Source organism: Nipponia nippon, unplaced genomic scaffold, assembly GCF_047370975.1.
Source record: "Nipponia nippon isolate SJK-2023a ecotype South Korea unplaced genomic scaffold, ASM4737097v1 scaffold_1, whole genome shotgun sequence".
NCBI lineage: Eukaryota > Metazoa > Chordata > Aves > Pelecaniformes > Threskiornithidae > Nipponia > Nipponia nippon.
Genome location: NW_028262290.1, coordinates 161,388,083 through 161,407,663, shown reverse-complemented (window position 1 = coordinate 161,407,663; position 19,581 = coordinate 161,388,083). Strand labels below are relative to the sequence as shown.

The 19,581-nt window shown below is 38.4% G+C and overlaps 1 protein-coding gene across 1 annotated transcript in view; it reads left to right on the top strand.

Moving 5' to 3' along the window:
* Nucleotides 1–3,068: 3,068 nt before the first annotated feature.
* LOC104014897 (sodium channel protein type 5 subunit alpha-like) overlaps nt 3,069–19,581 on the top strand; it is a 55,933-nt gene continuing 39,420 nt past the window's right edge. The window contains exons 1-7 of the mRNA XM_087764049.1: nt 3,069–3,125; nt 3,220–3,262; nt 4,284–4,423; nt 11,773–12,073; nt 13,513–13,631; nt 15,566–15,655; nt 16,574–16,702. Coding sequence (XP_087620175.1) covers nt 4,410–4,423; nt 11,773–12,073; nt 13,513–13,631; nt 15,566–15,655; nt 16,574–16,702 — 653 coding nt within the window. The 5' untranslated portion in view covers nt 3,069–3,125; nt 3,220–3,262; nt 4,284–4,409. The remainder of the gene's footprint in view (nt 3,126–3,219; nt 3,263–4,283; nt 4,424–11,772; nt 12,074–13,512; nt 13,632–15,565; nt 15,656–16,573; nt 16,703–19,581) is intronic.

Here is a 19,581-nt window from a genome sequence, read left to right as displayed (position 1 = left end):
TCTGAACCATGTCCCTAAGCACCACATCCACGCATTTTTTGAATACTTCCAGGGACTGTGATTGCACCACTGCCCTTGGCAGGCTGTTCCAATGCCTGACCACTCTCTCCATGAAGAAGTTTTTCCTAATATCCAACCTAAACCTCCCCTGGCACAACTTGAGGCCATTTCCTCTCGTCCTATCACTTGTTACTGGGGAGAAGAGACCGACCCCCACCTCGCTACAGCCTCCTTTCAGGCAGTTGCAGAGAGCAATAAGGTCTCCCCTCAGCCTCCTCTTCTCCAGACTAAACAACCCCAGCTCCCTCAGCCGCTCCCCATAAGCCTTGTGCTCCAGACCCTTCACCAGCTTCGTTGCCCTTCTCTGGCCACGCTCCAGCACCTCGATGTCCTTCTTGTAGTGAGGGGCCCAACACTGAACACAGCACTGGAGGTGCGGCCTCACCAGTGCCGAGTACAGGGGCACTGTCACCTCCCTGGTCCTGCTGGCCACACTATTCCTGATACAAGCCAGGATGCCATTGGCCTTCTTGGCCACCTGAGCACACTGCTGGCTCATGTTCAGGCGGCTGTCAACCAACACCCCCAGGTCCTTTTCTGCCAGGCAGCTCTCCAGCCACTCCTCCCCCAGCCTGTAGCGTTGCATGGGGTTGTTGTGACCCAAGTGCAGGACCCAGCACTGAGCCTTGTTGAATCTCATGCAGTTGGCCCCAGCCCATCGGTCCAGCCTGTCCAGGTCCCTCTGTAGGGCCTTCCTACCCTCCAGCAGATCGACACTTCCACCCAACTTGGTGTCATCTGCAAACTTACTGAGGGTGCACTCGATCCCCTCATCCAGATCATCGATAAAGATGTTAAACAGAACCGGCCTCAATACTGAGCCCTGGGGAACGGTATTTGAGAAGGCCACAAGAGTTCACAAGGTGTTTCGGTACTTAATTGTCCATCCTGTTAAATACGTGTGCCCTTTTTTTGGTCCACATTTGACTAGTTTCAGCTTTTGCCGGGTTGAAGAGCCATCCATGATTAAAGCTGTCATTCATCTAAGTCCTTATGATGTGATCAAGTGAGGTCTCTGCTTCTTATTTGAATGATTGAGTACAATGGAAACCATCGCTGAATTTGCTGACTGTTTTATCCTGTATCACGTTTGTTCACACTCTGAAAATTTGTTTATAGCCCTGTTGCTCCAGGGCAGTGTACAAATTTGAGGGCTTAAGAGAAAATCAGATTCTGAATGTAGAAAAAGTAGGATTTTCTATTGAGAATTTCTATCTGTCATGATGTGACTTATGTAGGTTTACCAAATTTCACAAGGTTGCATTAATGAGGAAGAACTGTTTATTTTTAACTCTGAAGTTAATTGGAAAACTTTTTTCATTGCATGTGGTAGGGAGGCAAAAATAACAGCTGATCCCTGTTAATATCAGCTTTTTGCTATGATTATGATTTGTGTTTATTTTTATTATGCCCAAAAGAGACATACTGCATTCCTGTGGTGTCACTGTCTTTAAAGAAACTAAAAATATGCCATACCTGTGCTCCATCTGACATGAGTTCCACTCCCTGTCCCCCAGAGATTAAGATTTTTGTCTTCAGGAGAGTATTTTGATGTCTGTGTTCATACCTATTTGCTGTTATGTGCACAGGTGAATTTTCTGTGTTTTGTGGGGTTTTCTGTGTGCAACAGTGGTTTGCATTTGCTGATGCTAATGGAGGGTGATCAGCATCACTGTATTTGTCTCAGAAGCACTTGTGGTCAGTGTTGACTAATGGGCAATGAACCATAACCAGAAGGTGCAGTAAGCTCCATAATTAGCAGCTGTGATTTGTCTCTGTGAGAATCTTAACCTAAATTAAAACAATCAAAAGGTATTTTATATAAAATTCAATAGAGTTCTTCATCAGTGGATGCCACAATCTAGTTATGTATTGTATGACTTTGTTTTGCAGGATCCATTTCTTGAAAATAAGAATATATAGATTTACAGATACATCAGCTGATGATAGTGATTGATTTGTTTGAAATTTAAGTTTGATTCCCTCTTGTATCCATCTGGTATCTTGTATCCATCTTGTAGTTTTAGCCAATTATAGACATAGTACCTTAAAGATACAGATGTATCTTAAAGGGGGATGTAGTGAGAAGGATCAGGTTTTCAATATGATCTGAATTTCAGACTTCTCACGTATAGTAGGGGGTCCCTGGTCAGTGAGCTATTGGCGGAAGGACCCCATCAGATAGGAGAAGGAGGGAAATTGTGCCAAATTTGTTAGGAACTTAAATAGCAGTCTCATTCCTATAAATGGGAAAAATAGGAAGAGAAGCCTTGTACGAACCCTTCTCCCTCTAAGACAGAGGCACGCACTGTGTGTCTATTATCCCACTGAATATAGGAGACCCAGATTTCTAGGATTATACCTCAGAGTATTTCTCAGTAGATAGAAGCTAGCAGATGCGGCGATTAGATAGAATTTGAGGATAAGAGGGTCACGCAGTGTGCACGAACTGTCAAGAGCCGTGATATCTTTAATGGCCATATTTATCTGATCAGTCACTTAAAGCAGCATCTAGTGTTTAGAGTTACAGCACAGTCATAAGGGGCATTTAATTATGCAAAAATCTGTTTTTTCAGGTCTTGACATCTGCACATTCTTAGTCATTAGACTAATGGTGGTGTACTAATGCTACCAAGGAAAATATATTTTTCTTGTGCTCTGGCAATAAAAAGGAAAAAGAAGAGTGCTAGACTTTGCAGTTAATGGAAGAGACAGATCCATGTCAAGAACATGGTGACTAAATTAACAGAGTGAGTCATTTCTGTAATGAACATTATCTTTTTGTGGTTAAGCTTCAGCTTTTTTTTTTTTCTTATTTTCATTATACTGAGGATAAAGAATGAAACTCGGAAGAAAACAGTGTTCTCACTATGAAGCTAGTTTTCTGCCCCCTCCTCCGGGCTTTAAGACACTGCCTTCCTAATAGGAGAAAGGAAATTTCACATAGTAACACAAGAAAAGTTACTTGTTTAAATGTTTTGCTCTTAGCTGCAAGTCCTAAGGCTTTCTTTTAACAGCTACAGATAAAAATCTTGTTGTTTTCCGTGCCTTCCTCTTTTCCAATTGTAGGTATTACACCGTGCAAAAAGGGCAGAGGGAGTGCAACTCTTTTCGCTCCTTTGAATTCTGTCTTTACTCCCTCTGCCTCATTTTTCACAGGGACAGGTTGGTGAAGAAGATACAGCAGAAAAAATACGTCCAGGTAAGGATCTTTTTTGTGTTTAGTGATACTAGCTGGTACGGCATTACAGATGTGGCTGCTTTGGACTGTAGCAGATGTAGTGCCATTATAGAATGATGCTTTACTGGTCTTTAAAATTCTGCTCTCTTAATTGAACTCGTCTCAAGAACGTACTATTGCTTTCTGGGAGAGTAATTTACACTGGAACTTAAAATGGCTTATTGTTGTTTGCATCACAGAACACTTAGTGTCTTTATTTCTTTAAAACCATCTTTAGTTATTTCCTTTGCTGATGATACCTATCAAGGAAAGTGTTTGATCACAACTGTTTTTCTGTTTGCATGCATTAGGGCTGCCTGGCTTTTAAGGACAGCTTAGTTCCTTCAGTAGAATTCTTCCAGCAAAACCCATAGTGTAACTCTTATCGTCAGGAAATATGATAAGAAAGATTTAGAATCTACCCAATAAAGAGTAAAAAAATTTTTGGACAGTAATGGGCTCTGTTGATGTAACTGTAAGAGAAATAACTGTACGTAGCAATAGGGCTTGCCATTAATTTATACCTGTTACTATCCAATACCTGTTGCTAGGAGGCTTTATACATAACTTTTATTTAAATAGATAAAAGCGATTTCAGATATGAGGATAATTGTTGTGGGTTTTATTTTGTTCAAACAAGGTTTGTATGTTTTAACAGAAGTTATGGCATAACGTAATACTGAATGTATTTTGGGGTCTGATCTTGTATATACGAGATAGTATATTCTAACCAAAGGCTTTTAATGGAGGGCAAAATTTGTGCCAATATTTACTGTATCCTGGAAATTCATCTGGTTAAAACCTCAGAATGAAATGTGTAGCAGGACAGCTTTTACTTTCACAGGTTTTTACATATTATATTTACGATTGAACAAAAAAACCTCTTTGCTTTTAATAAATGTAACTATGATTTCAGCAGAAAGAAAATAATTGATTAATATTTAGGTGATTATTCTTCAGTGGTATCACCCACACACTTTTTCCTTTTTTACTGTGTTTGCAGCGAGGTGACGAAATTTCATTTATTGCTGTCAGAAGAGCAACCACGCTCCTCCCTCCATCCCTCCCCCAGGCATACCAATACAAAAGAAAACTTTCTTCAAGGGAGCTGGCTAGGATGTTCTTTTGAATGGAATGGGGAAGGTGAGAAAATGAAGACTTTCTGTCTCTTTGAAGGTACAAGCTAGCCGAAATTAGCTTAAGGAATCAGCGTGAAGGTTTTTTATTCTGAAAGGGATGTTGTAAGTATTTTGGTTTTGCTAAATATTTGTATACTATGAGAAATTTCAATTGCTAATTTTCTTAATTTAAATCTATGTATGTTTGATCAAAATATTCAGGGATATATGTATACATGTGTGTGTATATATATATGTAAAAATATGTGCACACATGCTTTTGAGTCTTAGATGTGGTTTTATTTTAGGTACAGGTAGCACGTACATAAAAAAATGTCCCTTTAATGTAGAATTACTGTATTGCTGTAAACATGCAGCTCTTTCTTTAGTTTACATGTGGCAGTATAACATTTTGCTAAATATTAATGTATTTCTCATATTAATTACTGACTACTTTTTGTCTTGTTAGTTTGTTATATTGGCTTATGCACAGTAGTCCTCAAATTAGCTTTAGTACTATCTAATCTGAGCTGTTCTTTCCTTGAGATAGTGGAATTTCCTTACGTACACAAATCTGGAATGTTTTTCTCACAAAAATGCTTATGAGTGTTTTTTTCAGGATGTTTAAGTAATGCACAATCTAGCCTGTTGCATACATTTCTGATTTTGGAGGCAGTGAGTAAATAAATTTTATTATATTATATTGATATTGTTAATAGTTTTTTATATTACATCTGATTTAAAAAAAAAAAAAAAAAAAACAAAACACACTGGTAGATATTTATCCAAACACAACGGGTTTTTTTGGCAGGGGTGGCAGGGAGTGGGGAACAAAGTGCTAGGTGGAAGAAATGGCCGTGTATTTTATAAACAGGAGTAGTCCAATAAAATTTCCAAGTTTGATTTTAGAAAGGACTAAAATAATAAATCTGTTAAATCTGTTGGTTATTATTGGTAGTTAAACAGAAGAAAATGGTGATCAGAGAGCAGAATTATTTTCTCTTTATTGAAACTGAGTAGGTGATAGCAATAGCTTTTTACAAGGTATTGTACAACACAGAAAAGAGGGAATTCCTAGCCTATTTCATAAGGTCTTGCTGTGAGCTGCTTTCTCATTTTTTTTCCCAGATGAACATCTTTTTCCAGATGAACAGTGGTTTATCTGTTTCAAAAATATTTAAGCTACACATAAAAGATACTGTTATGATTCCTTTTTTAATCATCTTTTTTGTGGAATATAAGTTATTATTTTTAATAATGGGCATTCATTATATGTCTAGTGCATCCATGGTGCTGATGAACTTGGAGATGCTTATAATAGAGAGTTTTCAGATTGGTGTTTCCTGTTGTATATGGTGAACTGATTGAATGTAAAGTTTGAAATCTGAAATAGCTAATGCAGACCATTGTTTTTGCTGGCACCTGGTTCTGCTCTTGTGGGTCGTATAGGAAGGTGACTCCAGAGTGTTAGAGGTCTGCTTAACAGCAAGGAAAGTTTTGGCAGCTATGGAATGATTGAGTGCAGGATTGATACCTATATTTAGGTGTCTAAATGCAGCTGTTTGTCTGTGATCTAGGTGTTTAATCTCCCATTACAGTCAGTGGAGATGTAGTTAATGTTGTCACTGGAGTTTTAGATGATTTTAAAGTAGCTGTCTCCCTTTGATCATTTAAATATCTCTACAGCCTTGATTGATGACACGTACAACTGGATATCCACTGACTGTAATGGCAGTTAGGATGCCTTGTTCACATGCAGGACCTCAACGAAGATGGCTTTATCTACAGATTGTATCTATCCATAACATCTTTGTGTTTCTGTATATCTGGCCTATGTGTTAATACAAATTTGTATATTTTTAAGGTACTAAAAAGGCTACTGATTTTGTTGATATAGCTGAAAAGGCCATCTTGTTCTGTGAACCAAAATTGAATGTGATGTATGCACTTAAGTGTGGTTAAGTACTCCTTCATGAACTACTAGGAAATATCTGGTTCTGGATGTTTTGTTATTATCATTGTCTGAACTGTGTATAAGATTTATTAAAATTTCATTTTGCAAAGGCCCACTTAAAATGAGTTTTGACAAATACACAGATTGGTCAAAACAAGCTTTTTGGAAATACTGTGGATAAGTACTGAAAAAGGAACAGGGCTCTGACTAGAGCATAGATTTTAATAATTCCAGTCCTATGGTGGTGAATCTCATGGTAAGTATTACTACATGTTTTATTCTTTTATGTATTCATTTAAGATACTTCTTGACCTATGTAAAGCAGATAGTTATTAGATTTTGTGCTTTGAAACAAAATGCTACCACAGGGACACATTTTCATTCTTTATTCCCATGTGAAAGAATCTACTAAATGCATACTAAAAACAAGCTAAACAGATAGTTTACCCTTTATTTTTTCAGATCCAGGTGCTCACAGGAAATATTCAGTGGGTAGCTATTGACAAGGGAGTGAATAGAAATAATTTGAGACTCAGAATTGGTTATAATACATGCTAGAACTAGATTGAAACACAAATAAGGACATTTTTCTATTTGTGTTCCTACTAGTTTTCCTATCTTGTACTTGGGAAACTCCTCCTCAAAAAACTGCCTTACTGACTTTGGTAGTGTTTTACTGGGCAGTTCTATTAGCTTAAATTCCTCTTATGGACTGTTGAATATCTTATGGTCAATAATTTGATTGCTGCTACCTTGCTGCATATAAAAGGAACTCTACACGCTTTTAAGGAGCTGAAAGGAATTCTGAAATTCACATAAATGGAACCAAATTACGGAGTAATAAGTGTATAGGTGTTGAATTTGTATTTTGTTTTTAATTTTAAAAGTCTAACTCTGTTAGTTATCAACTCTAGTGATTAGTCATTACGCCGGAGAGCATTTTGTAATTTCTGTCTGTGAAACATTGTATTAATAGACTCATTTTTTGGCAGTACTTTGCTATTCTAAAGAAAATTATCCTAAAGGACAGCTTTTATCTTAAGAATTTTTTATAGATAATTATACTATAGTAGTGCCCATGTGTCCATTCCATTTAATGACTTGTTGTTCATCTCTTTCTAATACTTTGCAGATCATTTGTTCAGTAAATTGTATCAACATATCTGGAATTCCTTGGGTTTTGACATAAAAAGATTCTGTGTCATTTCCACAGTACCCAAAGTCAGCCTTAAGCCAGTTAGACTAACCTAAAACCGTGGCTAGCTATGTACACTGAATTCAGTTAATCTCAAAATGAGAAAAATAAGTAGTTTCCATTTTAATTTAAAAAAAAGGTGAATTTGAAGACATATTTTTGTATCCCTGATCCTGTAGAGAGCGGTTGTTTAGTAATTAAAGGTCCCACCAGTGCATTTGTATCTGTTACTGATGGACCACTTTCTACTATAGGACCAGAGATATCAAAAGCTATCACAGGATTTGCAATTCTTAATTTAAATGGAAATTTCTTACATATTCTGTACTGGAAATTAACAGATCTGGACTCTAGCCTTGTATTTGCCTTCAGCAGCATACTGAAGTGTATTGATTTCCCCAGGATTTCCCTGGACTTACTTGTGTTTACACACCCAAGTTTGTTCTCCCAGGTTCTAGAAGAAATTCCATTCAGTAGTGCTTTAGCTTACTTCTGAGAACACTTGTTCTGTAGCTTCCCTCCCAGGATCGTTTACTAGGAAGACTTTTCTATCCAACGCAAAGACTGAAATTATTTCTAAGGGTAACACTTTGCCTCAGTGTCTTGACATAAAAATTCATCTAGTTCAGCAGCATATGATGAGGTGGCTGAATTTAGCTGAGCTTCAGGAATTTCGAATAGTCACTCCATCTTTTCAAAATTTTTTAGTCATCTGCATCGCAAGAATTTTTTCAGTCACATCTTCTTAACTTGCTTTTTCCTAACCTAAGTCACAGTCTAAAAATGCTTGGCAGTTGATGAAGGGCCAAAAAGCCCGTTGTTCCATGTGAGCACAAGCACATTCTTCTGAAGAAATCCTCTCACATTGTCCCTGGATGCTTGTCCAGTTATGATTTGTAGTCACTGCTGCTGAAGGGAATGTGTCGGGTTTTTTGCTCTTGATCACTGCTTTGGACAGATTCAGCCTTCATTTTTTTGAAAATTCAGCTCCCAAATCCTTAATACTAAAACAATGTTTGTATTACAGAAAGCAATTTTCTTTGCTTCATTCATTACAGTCAATGTAGTTACCTAAAAGCTCAGTCTCTCTGTTGTCCTTAAAACTGTTTTGAAGATACAATTAATCTTCTTAGAATTATTAAAAATTGAAAAAAAAGAGAGCATGTTGATTTTCACTTTATCTTTTGAGCTTTCGATTGGAAATGGGTCTGTGGGGTGTTGCAAAGTAACAGTTCTTTGATTATATACTTTCAATTTGTTACCATGGTATATTTTGATCTCTGAGTTGTGGTCCCTGATCAGATCTGAATTTGCTTGTGAAGTTCCAGAGGAGGGAAAAAAAAACCAAACCAACCAAAATCCCCTAAACCAAAACAAAATCATTGCACAATCATTCTGGCTCCAGGCAGCTGCGTATTCTTTTTAAAGAAATATATCTATGCATTTAAAGAAGAGAGCTATAATTACCAGAGAATATTGATTCTCTGTCATGGTCCACATGTGAGCTCACAAAACTGAAGTAGCACAGCTGGACTTCAGGCAATCAAAAATGCAGAGTGTTTAAAAGACTTGGTGACCAAAAGTGTTTATTAGATGGGAGAAGCTGGTTTAGACATGAGTCACAAAGGGCAAGTCATCCTGTAATGGGTCAAAATTTTCTTCACCTTCTGTGGATGAGAACTGCAGACATGTAAATTGCTGTCATCTGCAAGTAATGTGGTAAATTTGGGCCAGAAGTCATTAGTAACTGAATACTTAAGGTGATTTGCCTTAAGTCACTGCTGTGCTTCTCATTACCTTGCCATCCTTCCCCTTTGTCAGTAATTTAAACTCAAGCAGAATAACTGAAAATAAATTTTTGAAGGTACTCTGCTAATCCCCAGAAGGATTTCAGTATTTGTGAATATACCAGAAAGTGAAGTTGCTTCACCATATTTACTTTTTCCCAGGCTGGTATGGGAGGCAGAACTGACCCATACCTGTCAGCATGAATAAACAAGTCAATGACTTGAATCAAAATCGAGTGGTTACTAATAATTAAATTTGTTTCCTCTGATGTGTGGCAAAGAGTAGTTATTAAACAAACAGATGTAACCAAGATGTCCAGAAAGAGCAGACACTCTAGTGCAGAGCCACAAAGCATCAAGGCACCTGCAAAATTCTAGGAGAGACTGATCTTCCTATTGACATGCAGTTGTGAGAAGGGCAATACCAGATTTACTTGATTATTTGGTTTGTAGTAGTCCTTTATGGTGTCTTTAGATTGTTTAAATTCTGCATAACAGTCAGTGGGTCTGGAGCTTCATGAGGGTTGATCAGGGGTCAAATCACCTCCTAGTGAAGTTTGTTTTGAGGAAGTGCAGGTCCCTGGCTTTTCTAAGCAGGTAGAACAGGGGTGGTCACGAGCAGAATAAAGCATAGCAGCTATCCCAGTTCTGTCACTGGTGTTACTGTAGTTTTTTGAGAACTGTGTACTAAATGATTCTTAATTACCAAGTCTTGGTGTGACAGTATGCAGGACTCATTGTCAGCAAAGTCAGTGAAACAATATCATGCTTTGTAGTGTGATGCATCATACCTTTTGTATGCTTGTGATAAGTCATGTCAAGGTAAGTTCATTTCAACAGATGTCTTATAAAAACTTCAGGAAATCTGGAGGTATATTTGAAACTCAGGTGTTTCCCAGGCACTGCATCTTGGTTTTGGCCTAGGTTTATAAAAGTTTGTAATACAGTTTATTATTTAATGTAATACAGTTTGTTATTTAATGTCAATGCAAATGTTCTTTCATCAAAACACATATGGTAAAGCCTTAGTTGTGGCCACATTCTCACTTTGCTACTCAACAAAATTAGAAAAAAGCCTCATGAGCCATATGGCCTTTTCAGCCATAACTAAATGGCACGAGGGCAAGAATTAAGAGTCTGAAGAGCAGGAAGAGCAAAGCACAAACACGACTAACAAATGGGCAGAATCAGAGGAGAGCAAAGCTCAAGACCTGTGAGGTAAAACCTGCCGTTCCTTGTGTTGTTTTTACTACAATCTCCTTGGATGTACTCAAAATGCAACTGGACAAAGCCTTGAGCCAAATTCAGTGTTGGCCTTGCCTTGAGCAGGGGATGGATTTGATGAGCCTCAGGGTCCTTTCCAATTAGACCATTTTGTGATCCTATGTAAGCAGCAGGGGTGGTAGATATGGAAGTAACTTCTGTTTGCAGGAAGAACAGGGGAACAGTAACTAAGGTGCAAGGCTGCTGATACTATAAGCTGCTACAGACAGAAACAATTAGGTGATCGTCAGAGTTCTGACAGAGACGTGATTTTGTCGCTTCCTAGCTGGAAAGGCAAAGGAAAAAAATATCTCATCTGCAACGTGAATTATACAGGGCAGATCCAGAATGAACTGTTGATCTCTGTGAGTTTTGTTTTACATTACCCTTTCTTCTAAATGAATGTGCTTCTAGTTGGTTTTGCTTTATATCTTGGGGTGCACCAAACACAGCATAGCCAGCCGTCAAAAGAGGGGATTATCCTGCTGTACTCAGCGCTGGTGCGGCCTCACCTGGCGTGCTGGGTGCAGTTCTGGGCCCCACCGCTTAAGGATGCGAAGGTCCTTGAATGCCTCCAGAGGAGGGCAACAAAGCTGGTGAAAGGGCTGGAAGGAATGTCCCGTGAGGAGCGCCTGAGGGCTGTGGGCTTGTCTGGTTTGGAGAAAAGGAGGCTGAGGGGCGGCCTCATCGCTCCCTGCAGCTTCCTGAGGAGGGGACGTGGAGAGGGAGGTGCTGAGCTCTTCTCCCTGGGATCCAGAGATAGGATGCATGGGAATGGTTCAAAGCTGTGCCGGGGGAGGTTCAGCCTGGACATTAGGAGGCCTTTTTTTACCGAGAGGGTGGTCAAACACTGGAACAGGCTTCCTAGAGAGGTGGTCGATGCCCCAAGCCTGTCAGTGTTTAAGAGGCATTTGGACAGTGCCCTTAACAACGTGCTTTAACTTGGCCAGCCCTGCATTGGTCAGGCAGTGGGACTAGATGATCGTTGTAGGTCCCTTCCAACTGAAATAGTCTATTCTATTCAATTCGATTCGATTCGATTTGATTCTATTTATTTTCATACGGGGTTTCACAGAAGGAAGAAATAGTTTATCTAATGGGTATTAGTTTTAAGTTGTGTATTATTTCTGTTGTTTTCTAATTGTCAATAGCTTTCTCTTTTATCTTACTGCTAGCACTGGAAACAAACATATAGAAGGAAAAATGGATCCCTTGTTTTGGCCATCAGAAACTAATGGCTTTCGACGTTTCACCCCTGAGTCCTTGGCAGCAATCGACGAAAGAATTGCTAAGAAAAAAAAGCAGCAAGCCAAAGTTAACGGGGAGAATAAAGACCAAGGAGTTGAAGAAGATAAACTTACTCCTCAGCTTGATCTGAAAACCTGCAAAAAACTGCCTTCTCTGTATGGGGATCTTCCTGTGGAGCTTATTGGGGAACCCCTGGAAGATTTTGATCCATACTACAGTGATCACAAGGTTAAAACTTTCAAAAGCATTTTTTTTATTTAATTTTTTGTCTGCTGAACCCTTAAGACATATTAAAAGCTCTATCAGGCGATGCTGGTTTTTGATTGTTCTGTAGACAGATCTTCGAACATTACTAGCATTTTTTGGGGCAGGAGTGCTAAGGTATGCTCCACATTATCTAACGAAAAGGCATTTTAAGTTCCAGTCAGCAATCAGAATTAATTATGAAAACATGATACACTTGATAGATACACTTTGATAGGAAATATATTCTGGGATAACTGATGCTTTGTTTTCCAGAGCAGTTTCTGTGATGTCTGTGGGGCTGAACTCACTGCTGTATAAACAGTGCCTGTCAAACAGTAGCTCACGCTGGAATTGCTGACTTACTGCAGATATTTTTGCTGAATTACAAATATTATACAAATTAGGGAAGACGTATTTGAGGTATTTTCAGTACTCTGTGTAGCAAAAACATATGTTTTCATTATAGTCAATTAATTTTCTGTTATTTTATGTCTCATCAGCTTTGTTTATTGTACCGTATTTGTATTGCATATACTCCATGCTATTGCAAAGTGTTTTGTGTTGTTGCCTGTAGAAGCATGTAAAGTAGGTGCTCTAGGAAGCCCTTCTGAATGAAATGTCTCTTGTATGATTGCTTATTGTTGAGGGGGACTTGACCTGTAGAGCAGAAGGTTCCATCCAGTCCTATGTTGCTGTCTTTCATGTATACCAGCGAGTCACTGGAATATAATAATTTAATCAGAGAACATGCAGAAAGCTTTGTTCTTCCAGAGATTTTTTTTTCCTCAAAGTAATCAGTGATACTCTTGATGAAGAGAGACTAAGGTTTATTCAACTGAAGAAAATTAGATAGAAGTTAGTGAACTGTTTTTGATTTGAGATTTCATTTTTTCTTCATGTGGCAAAAGTACTGAGCTGCATGGACCTTAAGGTAGCTTAGAGGGAATTTACAGTATTACGTGATAATTTAGAGATATTTCAAAATTAAAATTTTTGCTTTGAGCAGGCTGGATTCTGGCAGTCCTACACAATAAATATTTTGTAAATAATTTTTTGTAGCCTATAAAACTATCCAAGAGTAAGGTACTTCTGAGTATGATTAACACCATTGTTGCAGTCCCAGAGTAGTATCCTTTAATTACTCTGACCAAGTGAATATGACCACTTGCTCTTCAAATTTATTCCCATTACTACTTTTTCCTCACAGGCAATAATGGACTTTTATATAGCTGGTGTCTTTCTTTCAAAATGTAATATCATCAGGTCACAGCTCCAAGTAAGAATACAGGAAAGCTTTACTTATAATTGCAGTTAGGTGTAGTTCTAGATGCAGATTTGAAAACCTGAACGTTTAATTTTGGGGGAAAATTTTGTTTCATTAAAATATTTCATATACTATGAATCTTTTTTTTTTGTTATAGACTTTTATGGTGATAAATAAAAGGAGGACTATTTTCCGGTTTAGTGCCATGCCTGCCTTGTGTATATTTGGTCCTTTTAATCCAGTCAGAAAAGCAGCAATTAAAATTCTGATCCATTCATATCCTTTTGTTGGTTTCCCTTATTTCAGGTTTAAAATATACTGTACCATTTTCTGTCATTCTCTTCCTCTGTTCATATTAATGTAAGTGTAAGCTCATGTGGCTGTGATAGAGATTTTTAAAAAGTTGTACTGAATCTTGTTTTACAACAGCTGGGATATTTACATGGTGTTGGTGCAAGTAAAAATGTCAAAAAGCTCGTATTTAAACTCAGATTTGCAGATATTGTTATGAAACAACATTTAGAGGCTACTGTATGATATTTTATCCCTTTTCCAGAACTTTTTCTAAATCGCTACTGTGGTGACAAGCTTAAATTAAAAAAAAAACCACAATAAACAAAAGAGTGACTCCCTAGTTATTAAAACATGAAGGGTGTGATTTACGGCAATGCGTTGCTGAAAGAGTCTGATGTTAAGAAATGTATGTCACACTCAAGTTTAGAAAGTTCTGAAGAATGCCCATTTTTTATATTTTTGCAAAAATATAGTTTGAAGAATGTAAAAATGTGAAGGATCGCAGGTGTAAAACCATAGGCTGGGTAGTTTCTGCTCTTTCTGCCACACATCTGTTTTCATTTGGAATTATTAATTCGTAGAAATAGGTCTTTTTATGGGAAATTATGGCTGAGTGCATATTCATGCTATTAGAAATTTCTAAATTTGCTGTTCAGTTTCAAATAAACCCTAAATTTAAGGCCAATGTTTGTTTAAAAAATAAAAAAAGAACACTTTTGTTAGGTGGCAAATGAACTTCCATGAAAGGATGTTTTTTCTTATATATGTTTTCATCGCTGACCACATAAAATAAGGAAGTTTTCTGAACTCGTGGCAGAGCATAGGTGTCTCTTGTGAGAATGTATATATGGACTCAGAGTTTCAAAGAACACTGGTTATTGATAATTATGCTTTTTCATCTGGTTTTCCTAGGCTTAAAAACTGTAGTTATTATGGCGTTGGGACCCATTTCTCTTTATTCCATGCTCCTGCTGGGAAGAAATGGAGGTTTCTAAAGTTTCAAATAACAGTAGACAGCAGAGGACTCAGGTTTTTTTATTTATTTATGTTCCTCATCTCTTCTGTCGAACATATTATGTCCCACTGTCATGGTTTAACCCCAGCCAGCAACCAAGCTCCACACAGCCACTTGCTCACCCTCCGCACCCCCGGTGGGACGGGGGAGAGAATCGGAAGAGCAAAAGTAGGAGAACTTGTGGGTTGAGGTAATAATAGTTTAATAATTGAAATATAATAATGGTAATAATAGTGATAATGATAATAATAACAATAATAATAATAATAATAGGAAAACGACAACAGAGAGAGAGAGAGAAACAAAACCCAGGAAAAACAAGTGATGCAGTCGCTCACCACTGGCTGACCGATGCCCAGCCCATCCCCGAGGAGCAATCGCTGCCCCCCGGCCAACTGTCCCCAGTTTCTATACTGGGCATGACACCATATGGTATGGAATAGCCCTTTGGCCAGTCTGGGTCAGCTGTCCTGGCTGTGCCCCCTCCCAGCTTCTTGTGCACCAGGCAGAGCAGGGGAAGCTGAAAAGTCCTTGCCTAGTGTATGCACTGCTTAGCAACAACTAAAACATCAGTGTGTTATCAACATTATTCTCATCCTAAATCCAAAACAGCATTATGCCAGCTACTAGGAAGAAAACTAACATTATCCCAGCCGAAACAAAGATAAGATACCCACTAATGTCCTAACTTCCAAAACTATCTCCACATGCAGATAATTCATTGTTATTTTTAAACCATAAAGTTTGCTCAGCTGAGCAGAAGTTTGATCTGACATCAGTTTCTTTGGAAAACACATGAAAAGTCCTGAGCGTATTCAAAACCTAAGTAATTACTTATCAGCAACTCTTCTGAACTTCAGTGTTTTATAATATAGCACTTTTTCCTTAACTTATTATTCACATTATTTGTTGGCTTTATTACATGTACTGTGGTACTCAATTGCGCTTCCATGGCTGTAACTAAGCTTCCAGACGCACTCAACTGGACTGAGTAAGTATCTCAGTTGCCATTTGTTCGCTCTTTTTCTAAGGATACTAACATGCTGGACTGAAAAATCTAAATAATGTGGTGATCTAATTCTGGGGCATGAAAATTGTCAGAGAGACCTCTGAGGAACATTTAGGATTATTATTATTATATCACACAGTCTTCTGTGGAGCCTCAGTGCCTTTTCCTAGAGGCTTATACCATATGCCCTTTTCTCTACATTGACTAATTTTGCCATCTGGTGTAACATGCCCCATTTTTCCTTTTAAGGATTAAGCCTTTTAGAGAAACTGTGCAGCAGGATTCTAACTTAGTATCTCTCATTCTAAGGCAATTACCTGAATGTCTGATATGGCCAGCTCATGCAAAACGTATAGAGGGATAAATATTCATTCCGTTCTTTCTTGCTGTTTCCTGGGGATACCCCTAGTTCAGTTTTTCACATTAGGAAGCCATCTATTTATAATGTCTTGTTACCTTTTGTAATTGTGCACTGTATCCAGTGTAACTTGAGTTAATATTCTAGAATTAAATCTTGAAAGTGTGCCTGGAGCCTCAGAGGTTCTATAATTTTAATTCCTCTTATTTTGGGGTAAGCATGGTGATAATGATAGCTTAATTTTATGTGGGATTTCTTTCAGTTATAGAGTATTTGTCAGAATAAATCTATAAAATATGCAAACTTTACAGGCTAAAATAAGTCTTTGCTTACATGGAAATCTTACTAAAATTCAGGAAGTCATCTTCTTATACCCATGAAGTTTCTGAAAGTAATGTAATCTGTCCTTTTTTACTTCACATTTTCTACTTTCTTCTCCATCCAGTGACTAAATCGTAGAAAAGGTAGAAACGTGCCTGAATGTGTCTCAATCTCATTAATATTTTTATTTCTATAACTTTAATATATACTTTCCTTCTCAGACATCTTTTTACTGGCATATATACTGGGGAAATATTGATAAAAATATTAGCAAGAGGATTTGTTTGGGATGAATTTACCTTTCTTCGAGATCCATGGAACTGCTTGGATCTTGTCGTTACTGTCATAACGTAAGTAAAACTCAGTTGTTCTTTTACATTCAAGGGACAAACACGCAGATAAAATGCTATTTGATATTGCTGAATTTCTTTAGAGTGGTTGGCATCCTACCTGCTTAAGAGTTACTGTGGTTGAATCACCCTTTGCATATCTGCAAAGAGAAAAAAAGTCATAGACCTTAAAGCAAGACCTAAATGCAAAGCTCATCTCAGAACTGTTTGATTGTTCTCAATTTAGTACATATTTAAATTTTGTTTAAGAGGCGATTGTGTAGACAGCCGAAATCAAGCATGCCTCTTTACATTGTCTTAGTTGTACTCTGGATCAGATGAAACTCATTTGAGAAGGGTCCAAAGTGGGTCACAAGGTGTCGAACGACATGGTGATAAATAGCAGATGAAATTGCAAGAATGCTCACGGAAAAACAGACCTAGCTTTACATACACAGTTATGGGCTCTGAAATAGCTTTCACTTGTTCGGAAGACGATGTTGGAGTTAAAATAGACAATCTTGTGAAAATGCCACTTCAGTGTGCAATCATGGTCAGAGAAGGAAATAGAAAATAGGGACATTATGGGTAAGAAATAAAGAAACAGAACACATAGTTATTTCACTGTGTGGCCTGTATTTTTCTTCAGGACTACATGTAGTTTTGCTCCTGACACCTCAAAAGATGACAGAGTTAAAAATGATACAGAGAAGTTGTATATCTTGTGTTCCACATAATAAGAAACTAAATAGAATAGAACTGTCATGAAAAAAATACAGAGCAGGAACATGGTTGAAGTCTGTGGCACAGAGCCAAAAAGAGAATAAATAATTTATTTTTTTTTCCTACAACGAGAGCTAAAGACACCAAATGAACTTGTCAGATGGCAGAATAAAAAAGAAGGGAGTAGTTTTTCACACTACGTGTAGGCATATTCCCATAGGAGGTTGTGGATGCAAAAAACTTAGTTGCATTGAGAAGGCTTCTGGACAAAATCCTGGATGAAAACATGTTAAGGGTTATTTTTGACACAAAGATACTATGTCTTGTTCAGGAAGTCCCCGAGCTATAAATTTGCTGGAAGAATTAAGTCTGGGAAGCATCACTGCCTTGATTCTAAATTCCCCTGTAAGCATCTGTTGTGGGTCATTCTTGAAGACAGGGTAATAGGCCAGATGGATCACTGCTGTGGTCAATTTTAAATTCATATCAAAACCAACTAAGTAGGTGGACAAAAAATGAGGAAGAAACCAAGTCAGAATTTGCATCTCAAATACGGAATGTTAATCTCAAAAGCAAAATAGTCTTACTTGCAGCTGTGAACAGATTTCCTCATGCCCAGTCTCAGAGCTTTCAAAGCAAATCTCTGTCATTTAGCATTTCTGAATAGTTTTCAGTTGTCTTGTTCTAATTTATTAGAGGTGTAGAGTAATTTAGATTGGAAGGGACCTCTGGAGATCATGTGGTCCAGCTCCATGCTAAAAACAGGACTAATTTAGATTAGGTTGCTCAGGACCTTGTCCAGTCAAGTTCTGAGTTTCTCTAAGCATGGAGATACAACAGCCTCTCTGAGCAGCCCATTCCAACCACATCTGTTTTTTTTTTCCCTCCCAAATTTCTAATTGAAATGTCTTGTGTAGCAACCTATGTCTGCTGCCTCTCATCCTTTCATGGTGAGCTTCCAAGAACAGCCTGGCTTCATCTTCTCTAAGCCCTTACATTGGGCAGCTGAAGACAGCAATAAGATTCCTGGTCCATCACTCCATTAGCCTGCACTTCTTCAGACTCAACAAATCCAATCCAGCCTAACAATTTAACCATCTAATTGTCTTACTGCCCCTCTTAGAGCCCTGGTTGGACCTGCTCCAGTATGTAAAATGTCTTTCTTGCCCTGGAGAGCCCAAAGCTGGACACAGTACTCCAGATGTAGTCTCAGAAATCACTTCCTTCAACGTATGAGCTAGACTCCTCAACATGTGAGCTAGACTGACGCTAATCTAGCCCAATATGTGATAGCCGTTCCATGTCACAAGGGTGCTCTGCTCATTCCCGTTCAATTTGTCTGCCCTGACCCCAGGTCCTTTTCTGCAAAGCTGCTCGTTATCCAATCTGCCCTCAGCTCCTACTTGTGCTCATGCCGACTCAGGTGCAAGACTTTGCCTTTGCTTTTGCTGAACTTCACGAGGCTTCTACAGCCCATAACTCCAGTCTGTCAAGCTCACTCTGCAGAGCAGCCTTGCCACCCAGTGTATTGACTGCTCCCCCCCAGTTTAGTATTTGTGAACTTCCTGAGGGCAAACTCTATTCCATTCTTCAGGATGTTAATAAAATTGTTAAACAATATTGACCCCAGAACTGACCCATGAGGGATGCCACTAGTAACCAGCTGAACTTTGTCCCTTTGATCACAGCACATAGATGCATGGATAATATTTCACTTCCACAGATTTTGAGAGCAGATCTCACTGGTAAAGACCAAATCAAGGCAGCGTTGCGCAGTTTCAGCTTTTGCATGTCCTTTGTCACTACCTTCCCTGCCTCCTTGAACAACAGGCCCACAGTTTCCTTAGTCATCTTTTCACTGCTGATGTATGTAAAATAGCCCTTCTCGTTGCCCTTCACATCCCTTGCTAGCTTCAACTTCAGCTGAACTTTGTCTTTCCTTTCTTCATCCCTGCATGCTTGGCAATGTCTTAGTGTCCCTTCCCAGAGCTATCTCTGCTTCAACCTTCTGCACACTTCCATTTCGAATATGACATTAGTCAGGAGCTCCCTGTTCAGACAAGCTGGTTTTCTGCCACGTTCACTTGACTTTCTAGAGTAGAGTGTGTCATTCCTGTGCTTTGAAGAAAATAACTTTGAAGATCAACCAGCTGTTCTGGGGGCCACTTTTCCCTTTG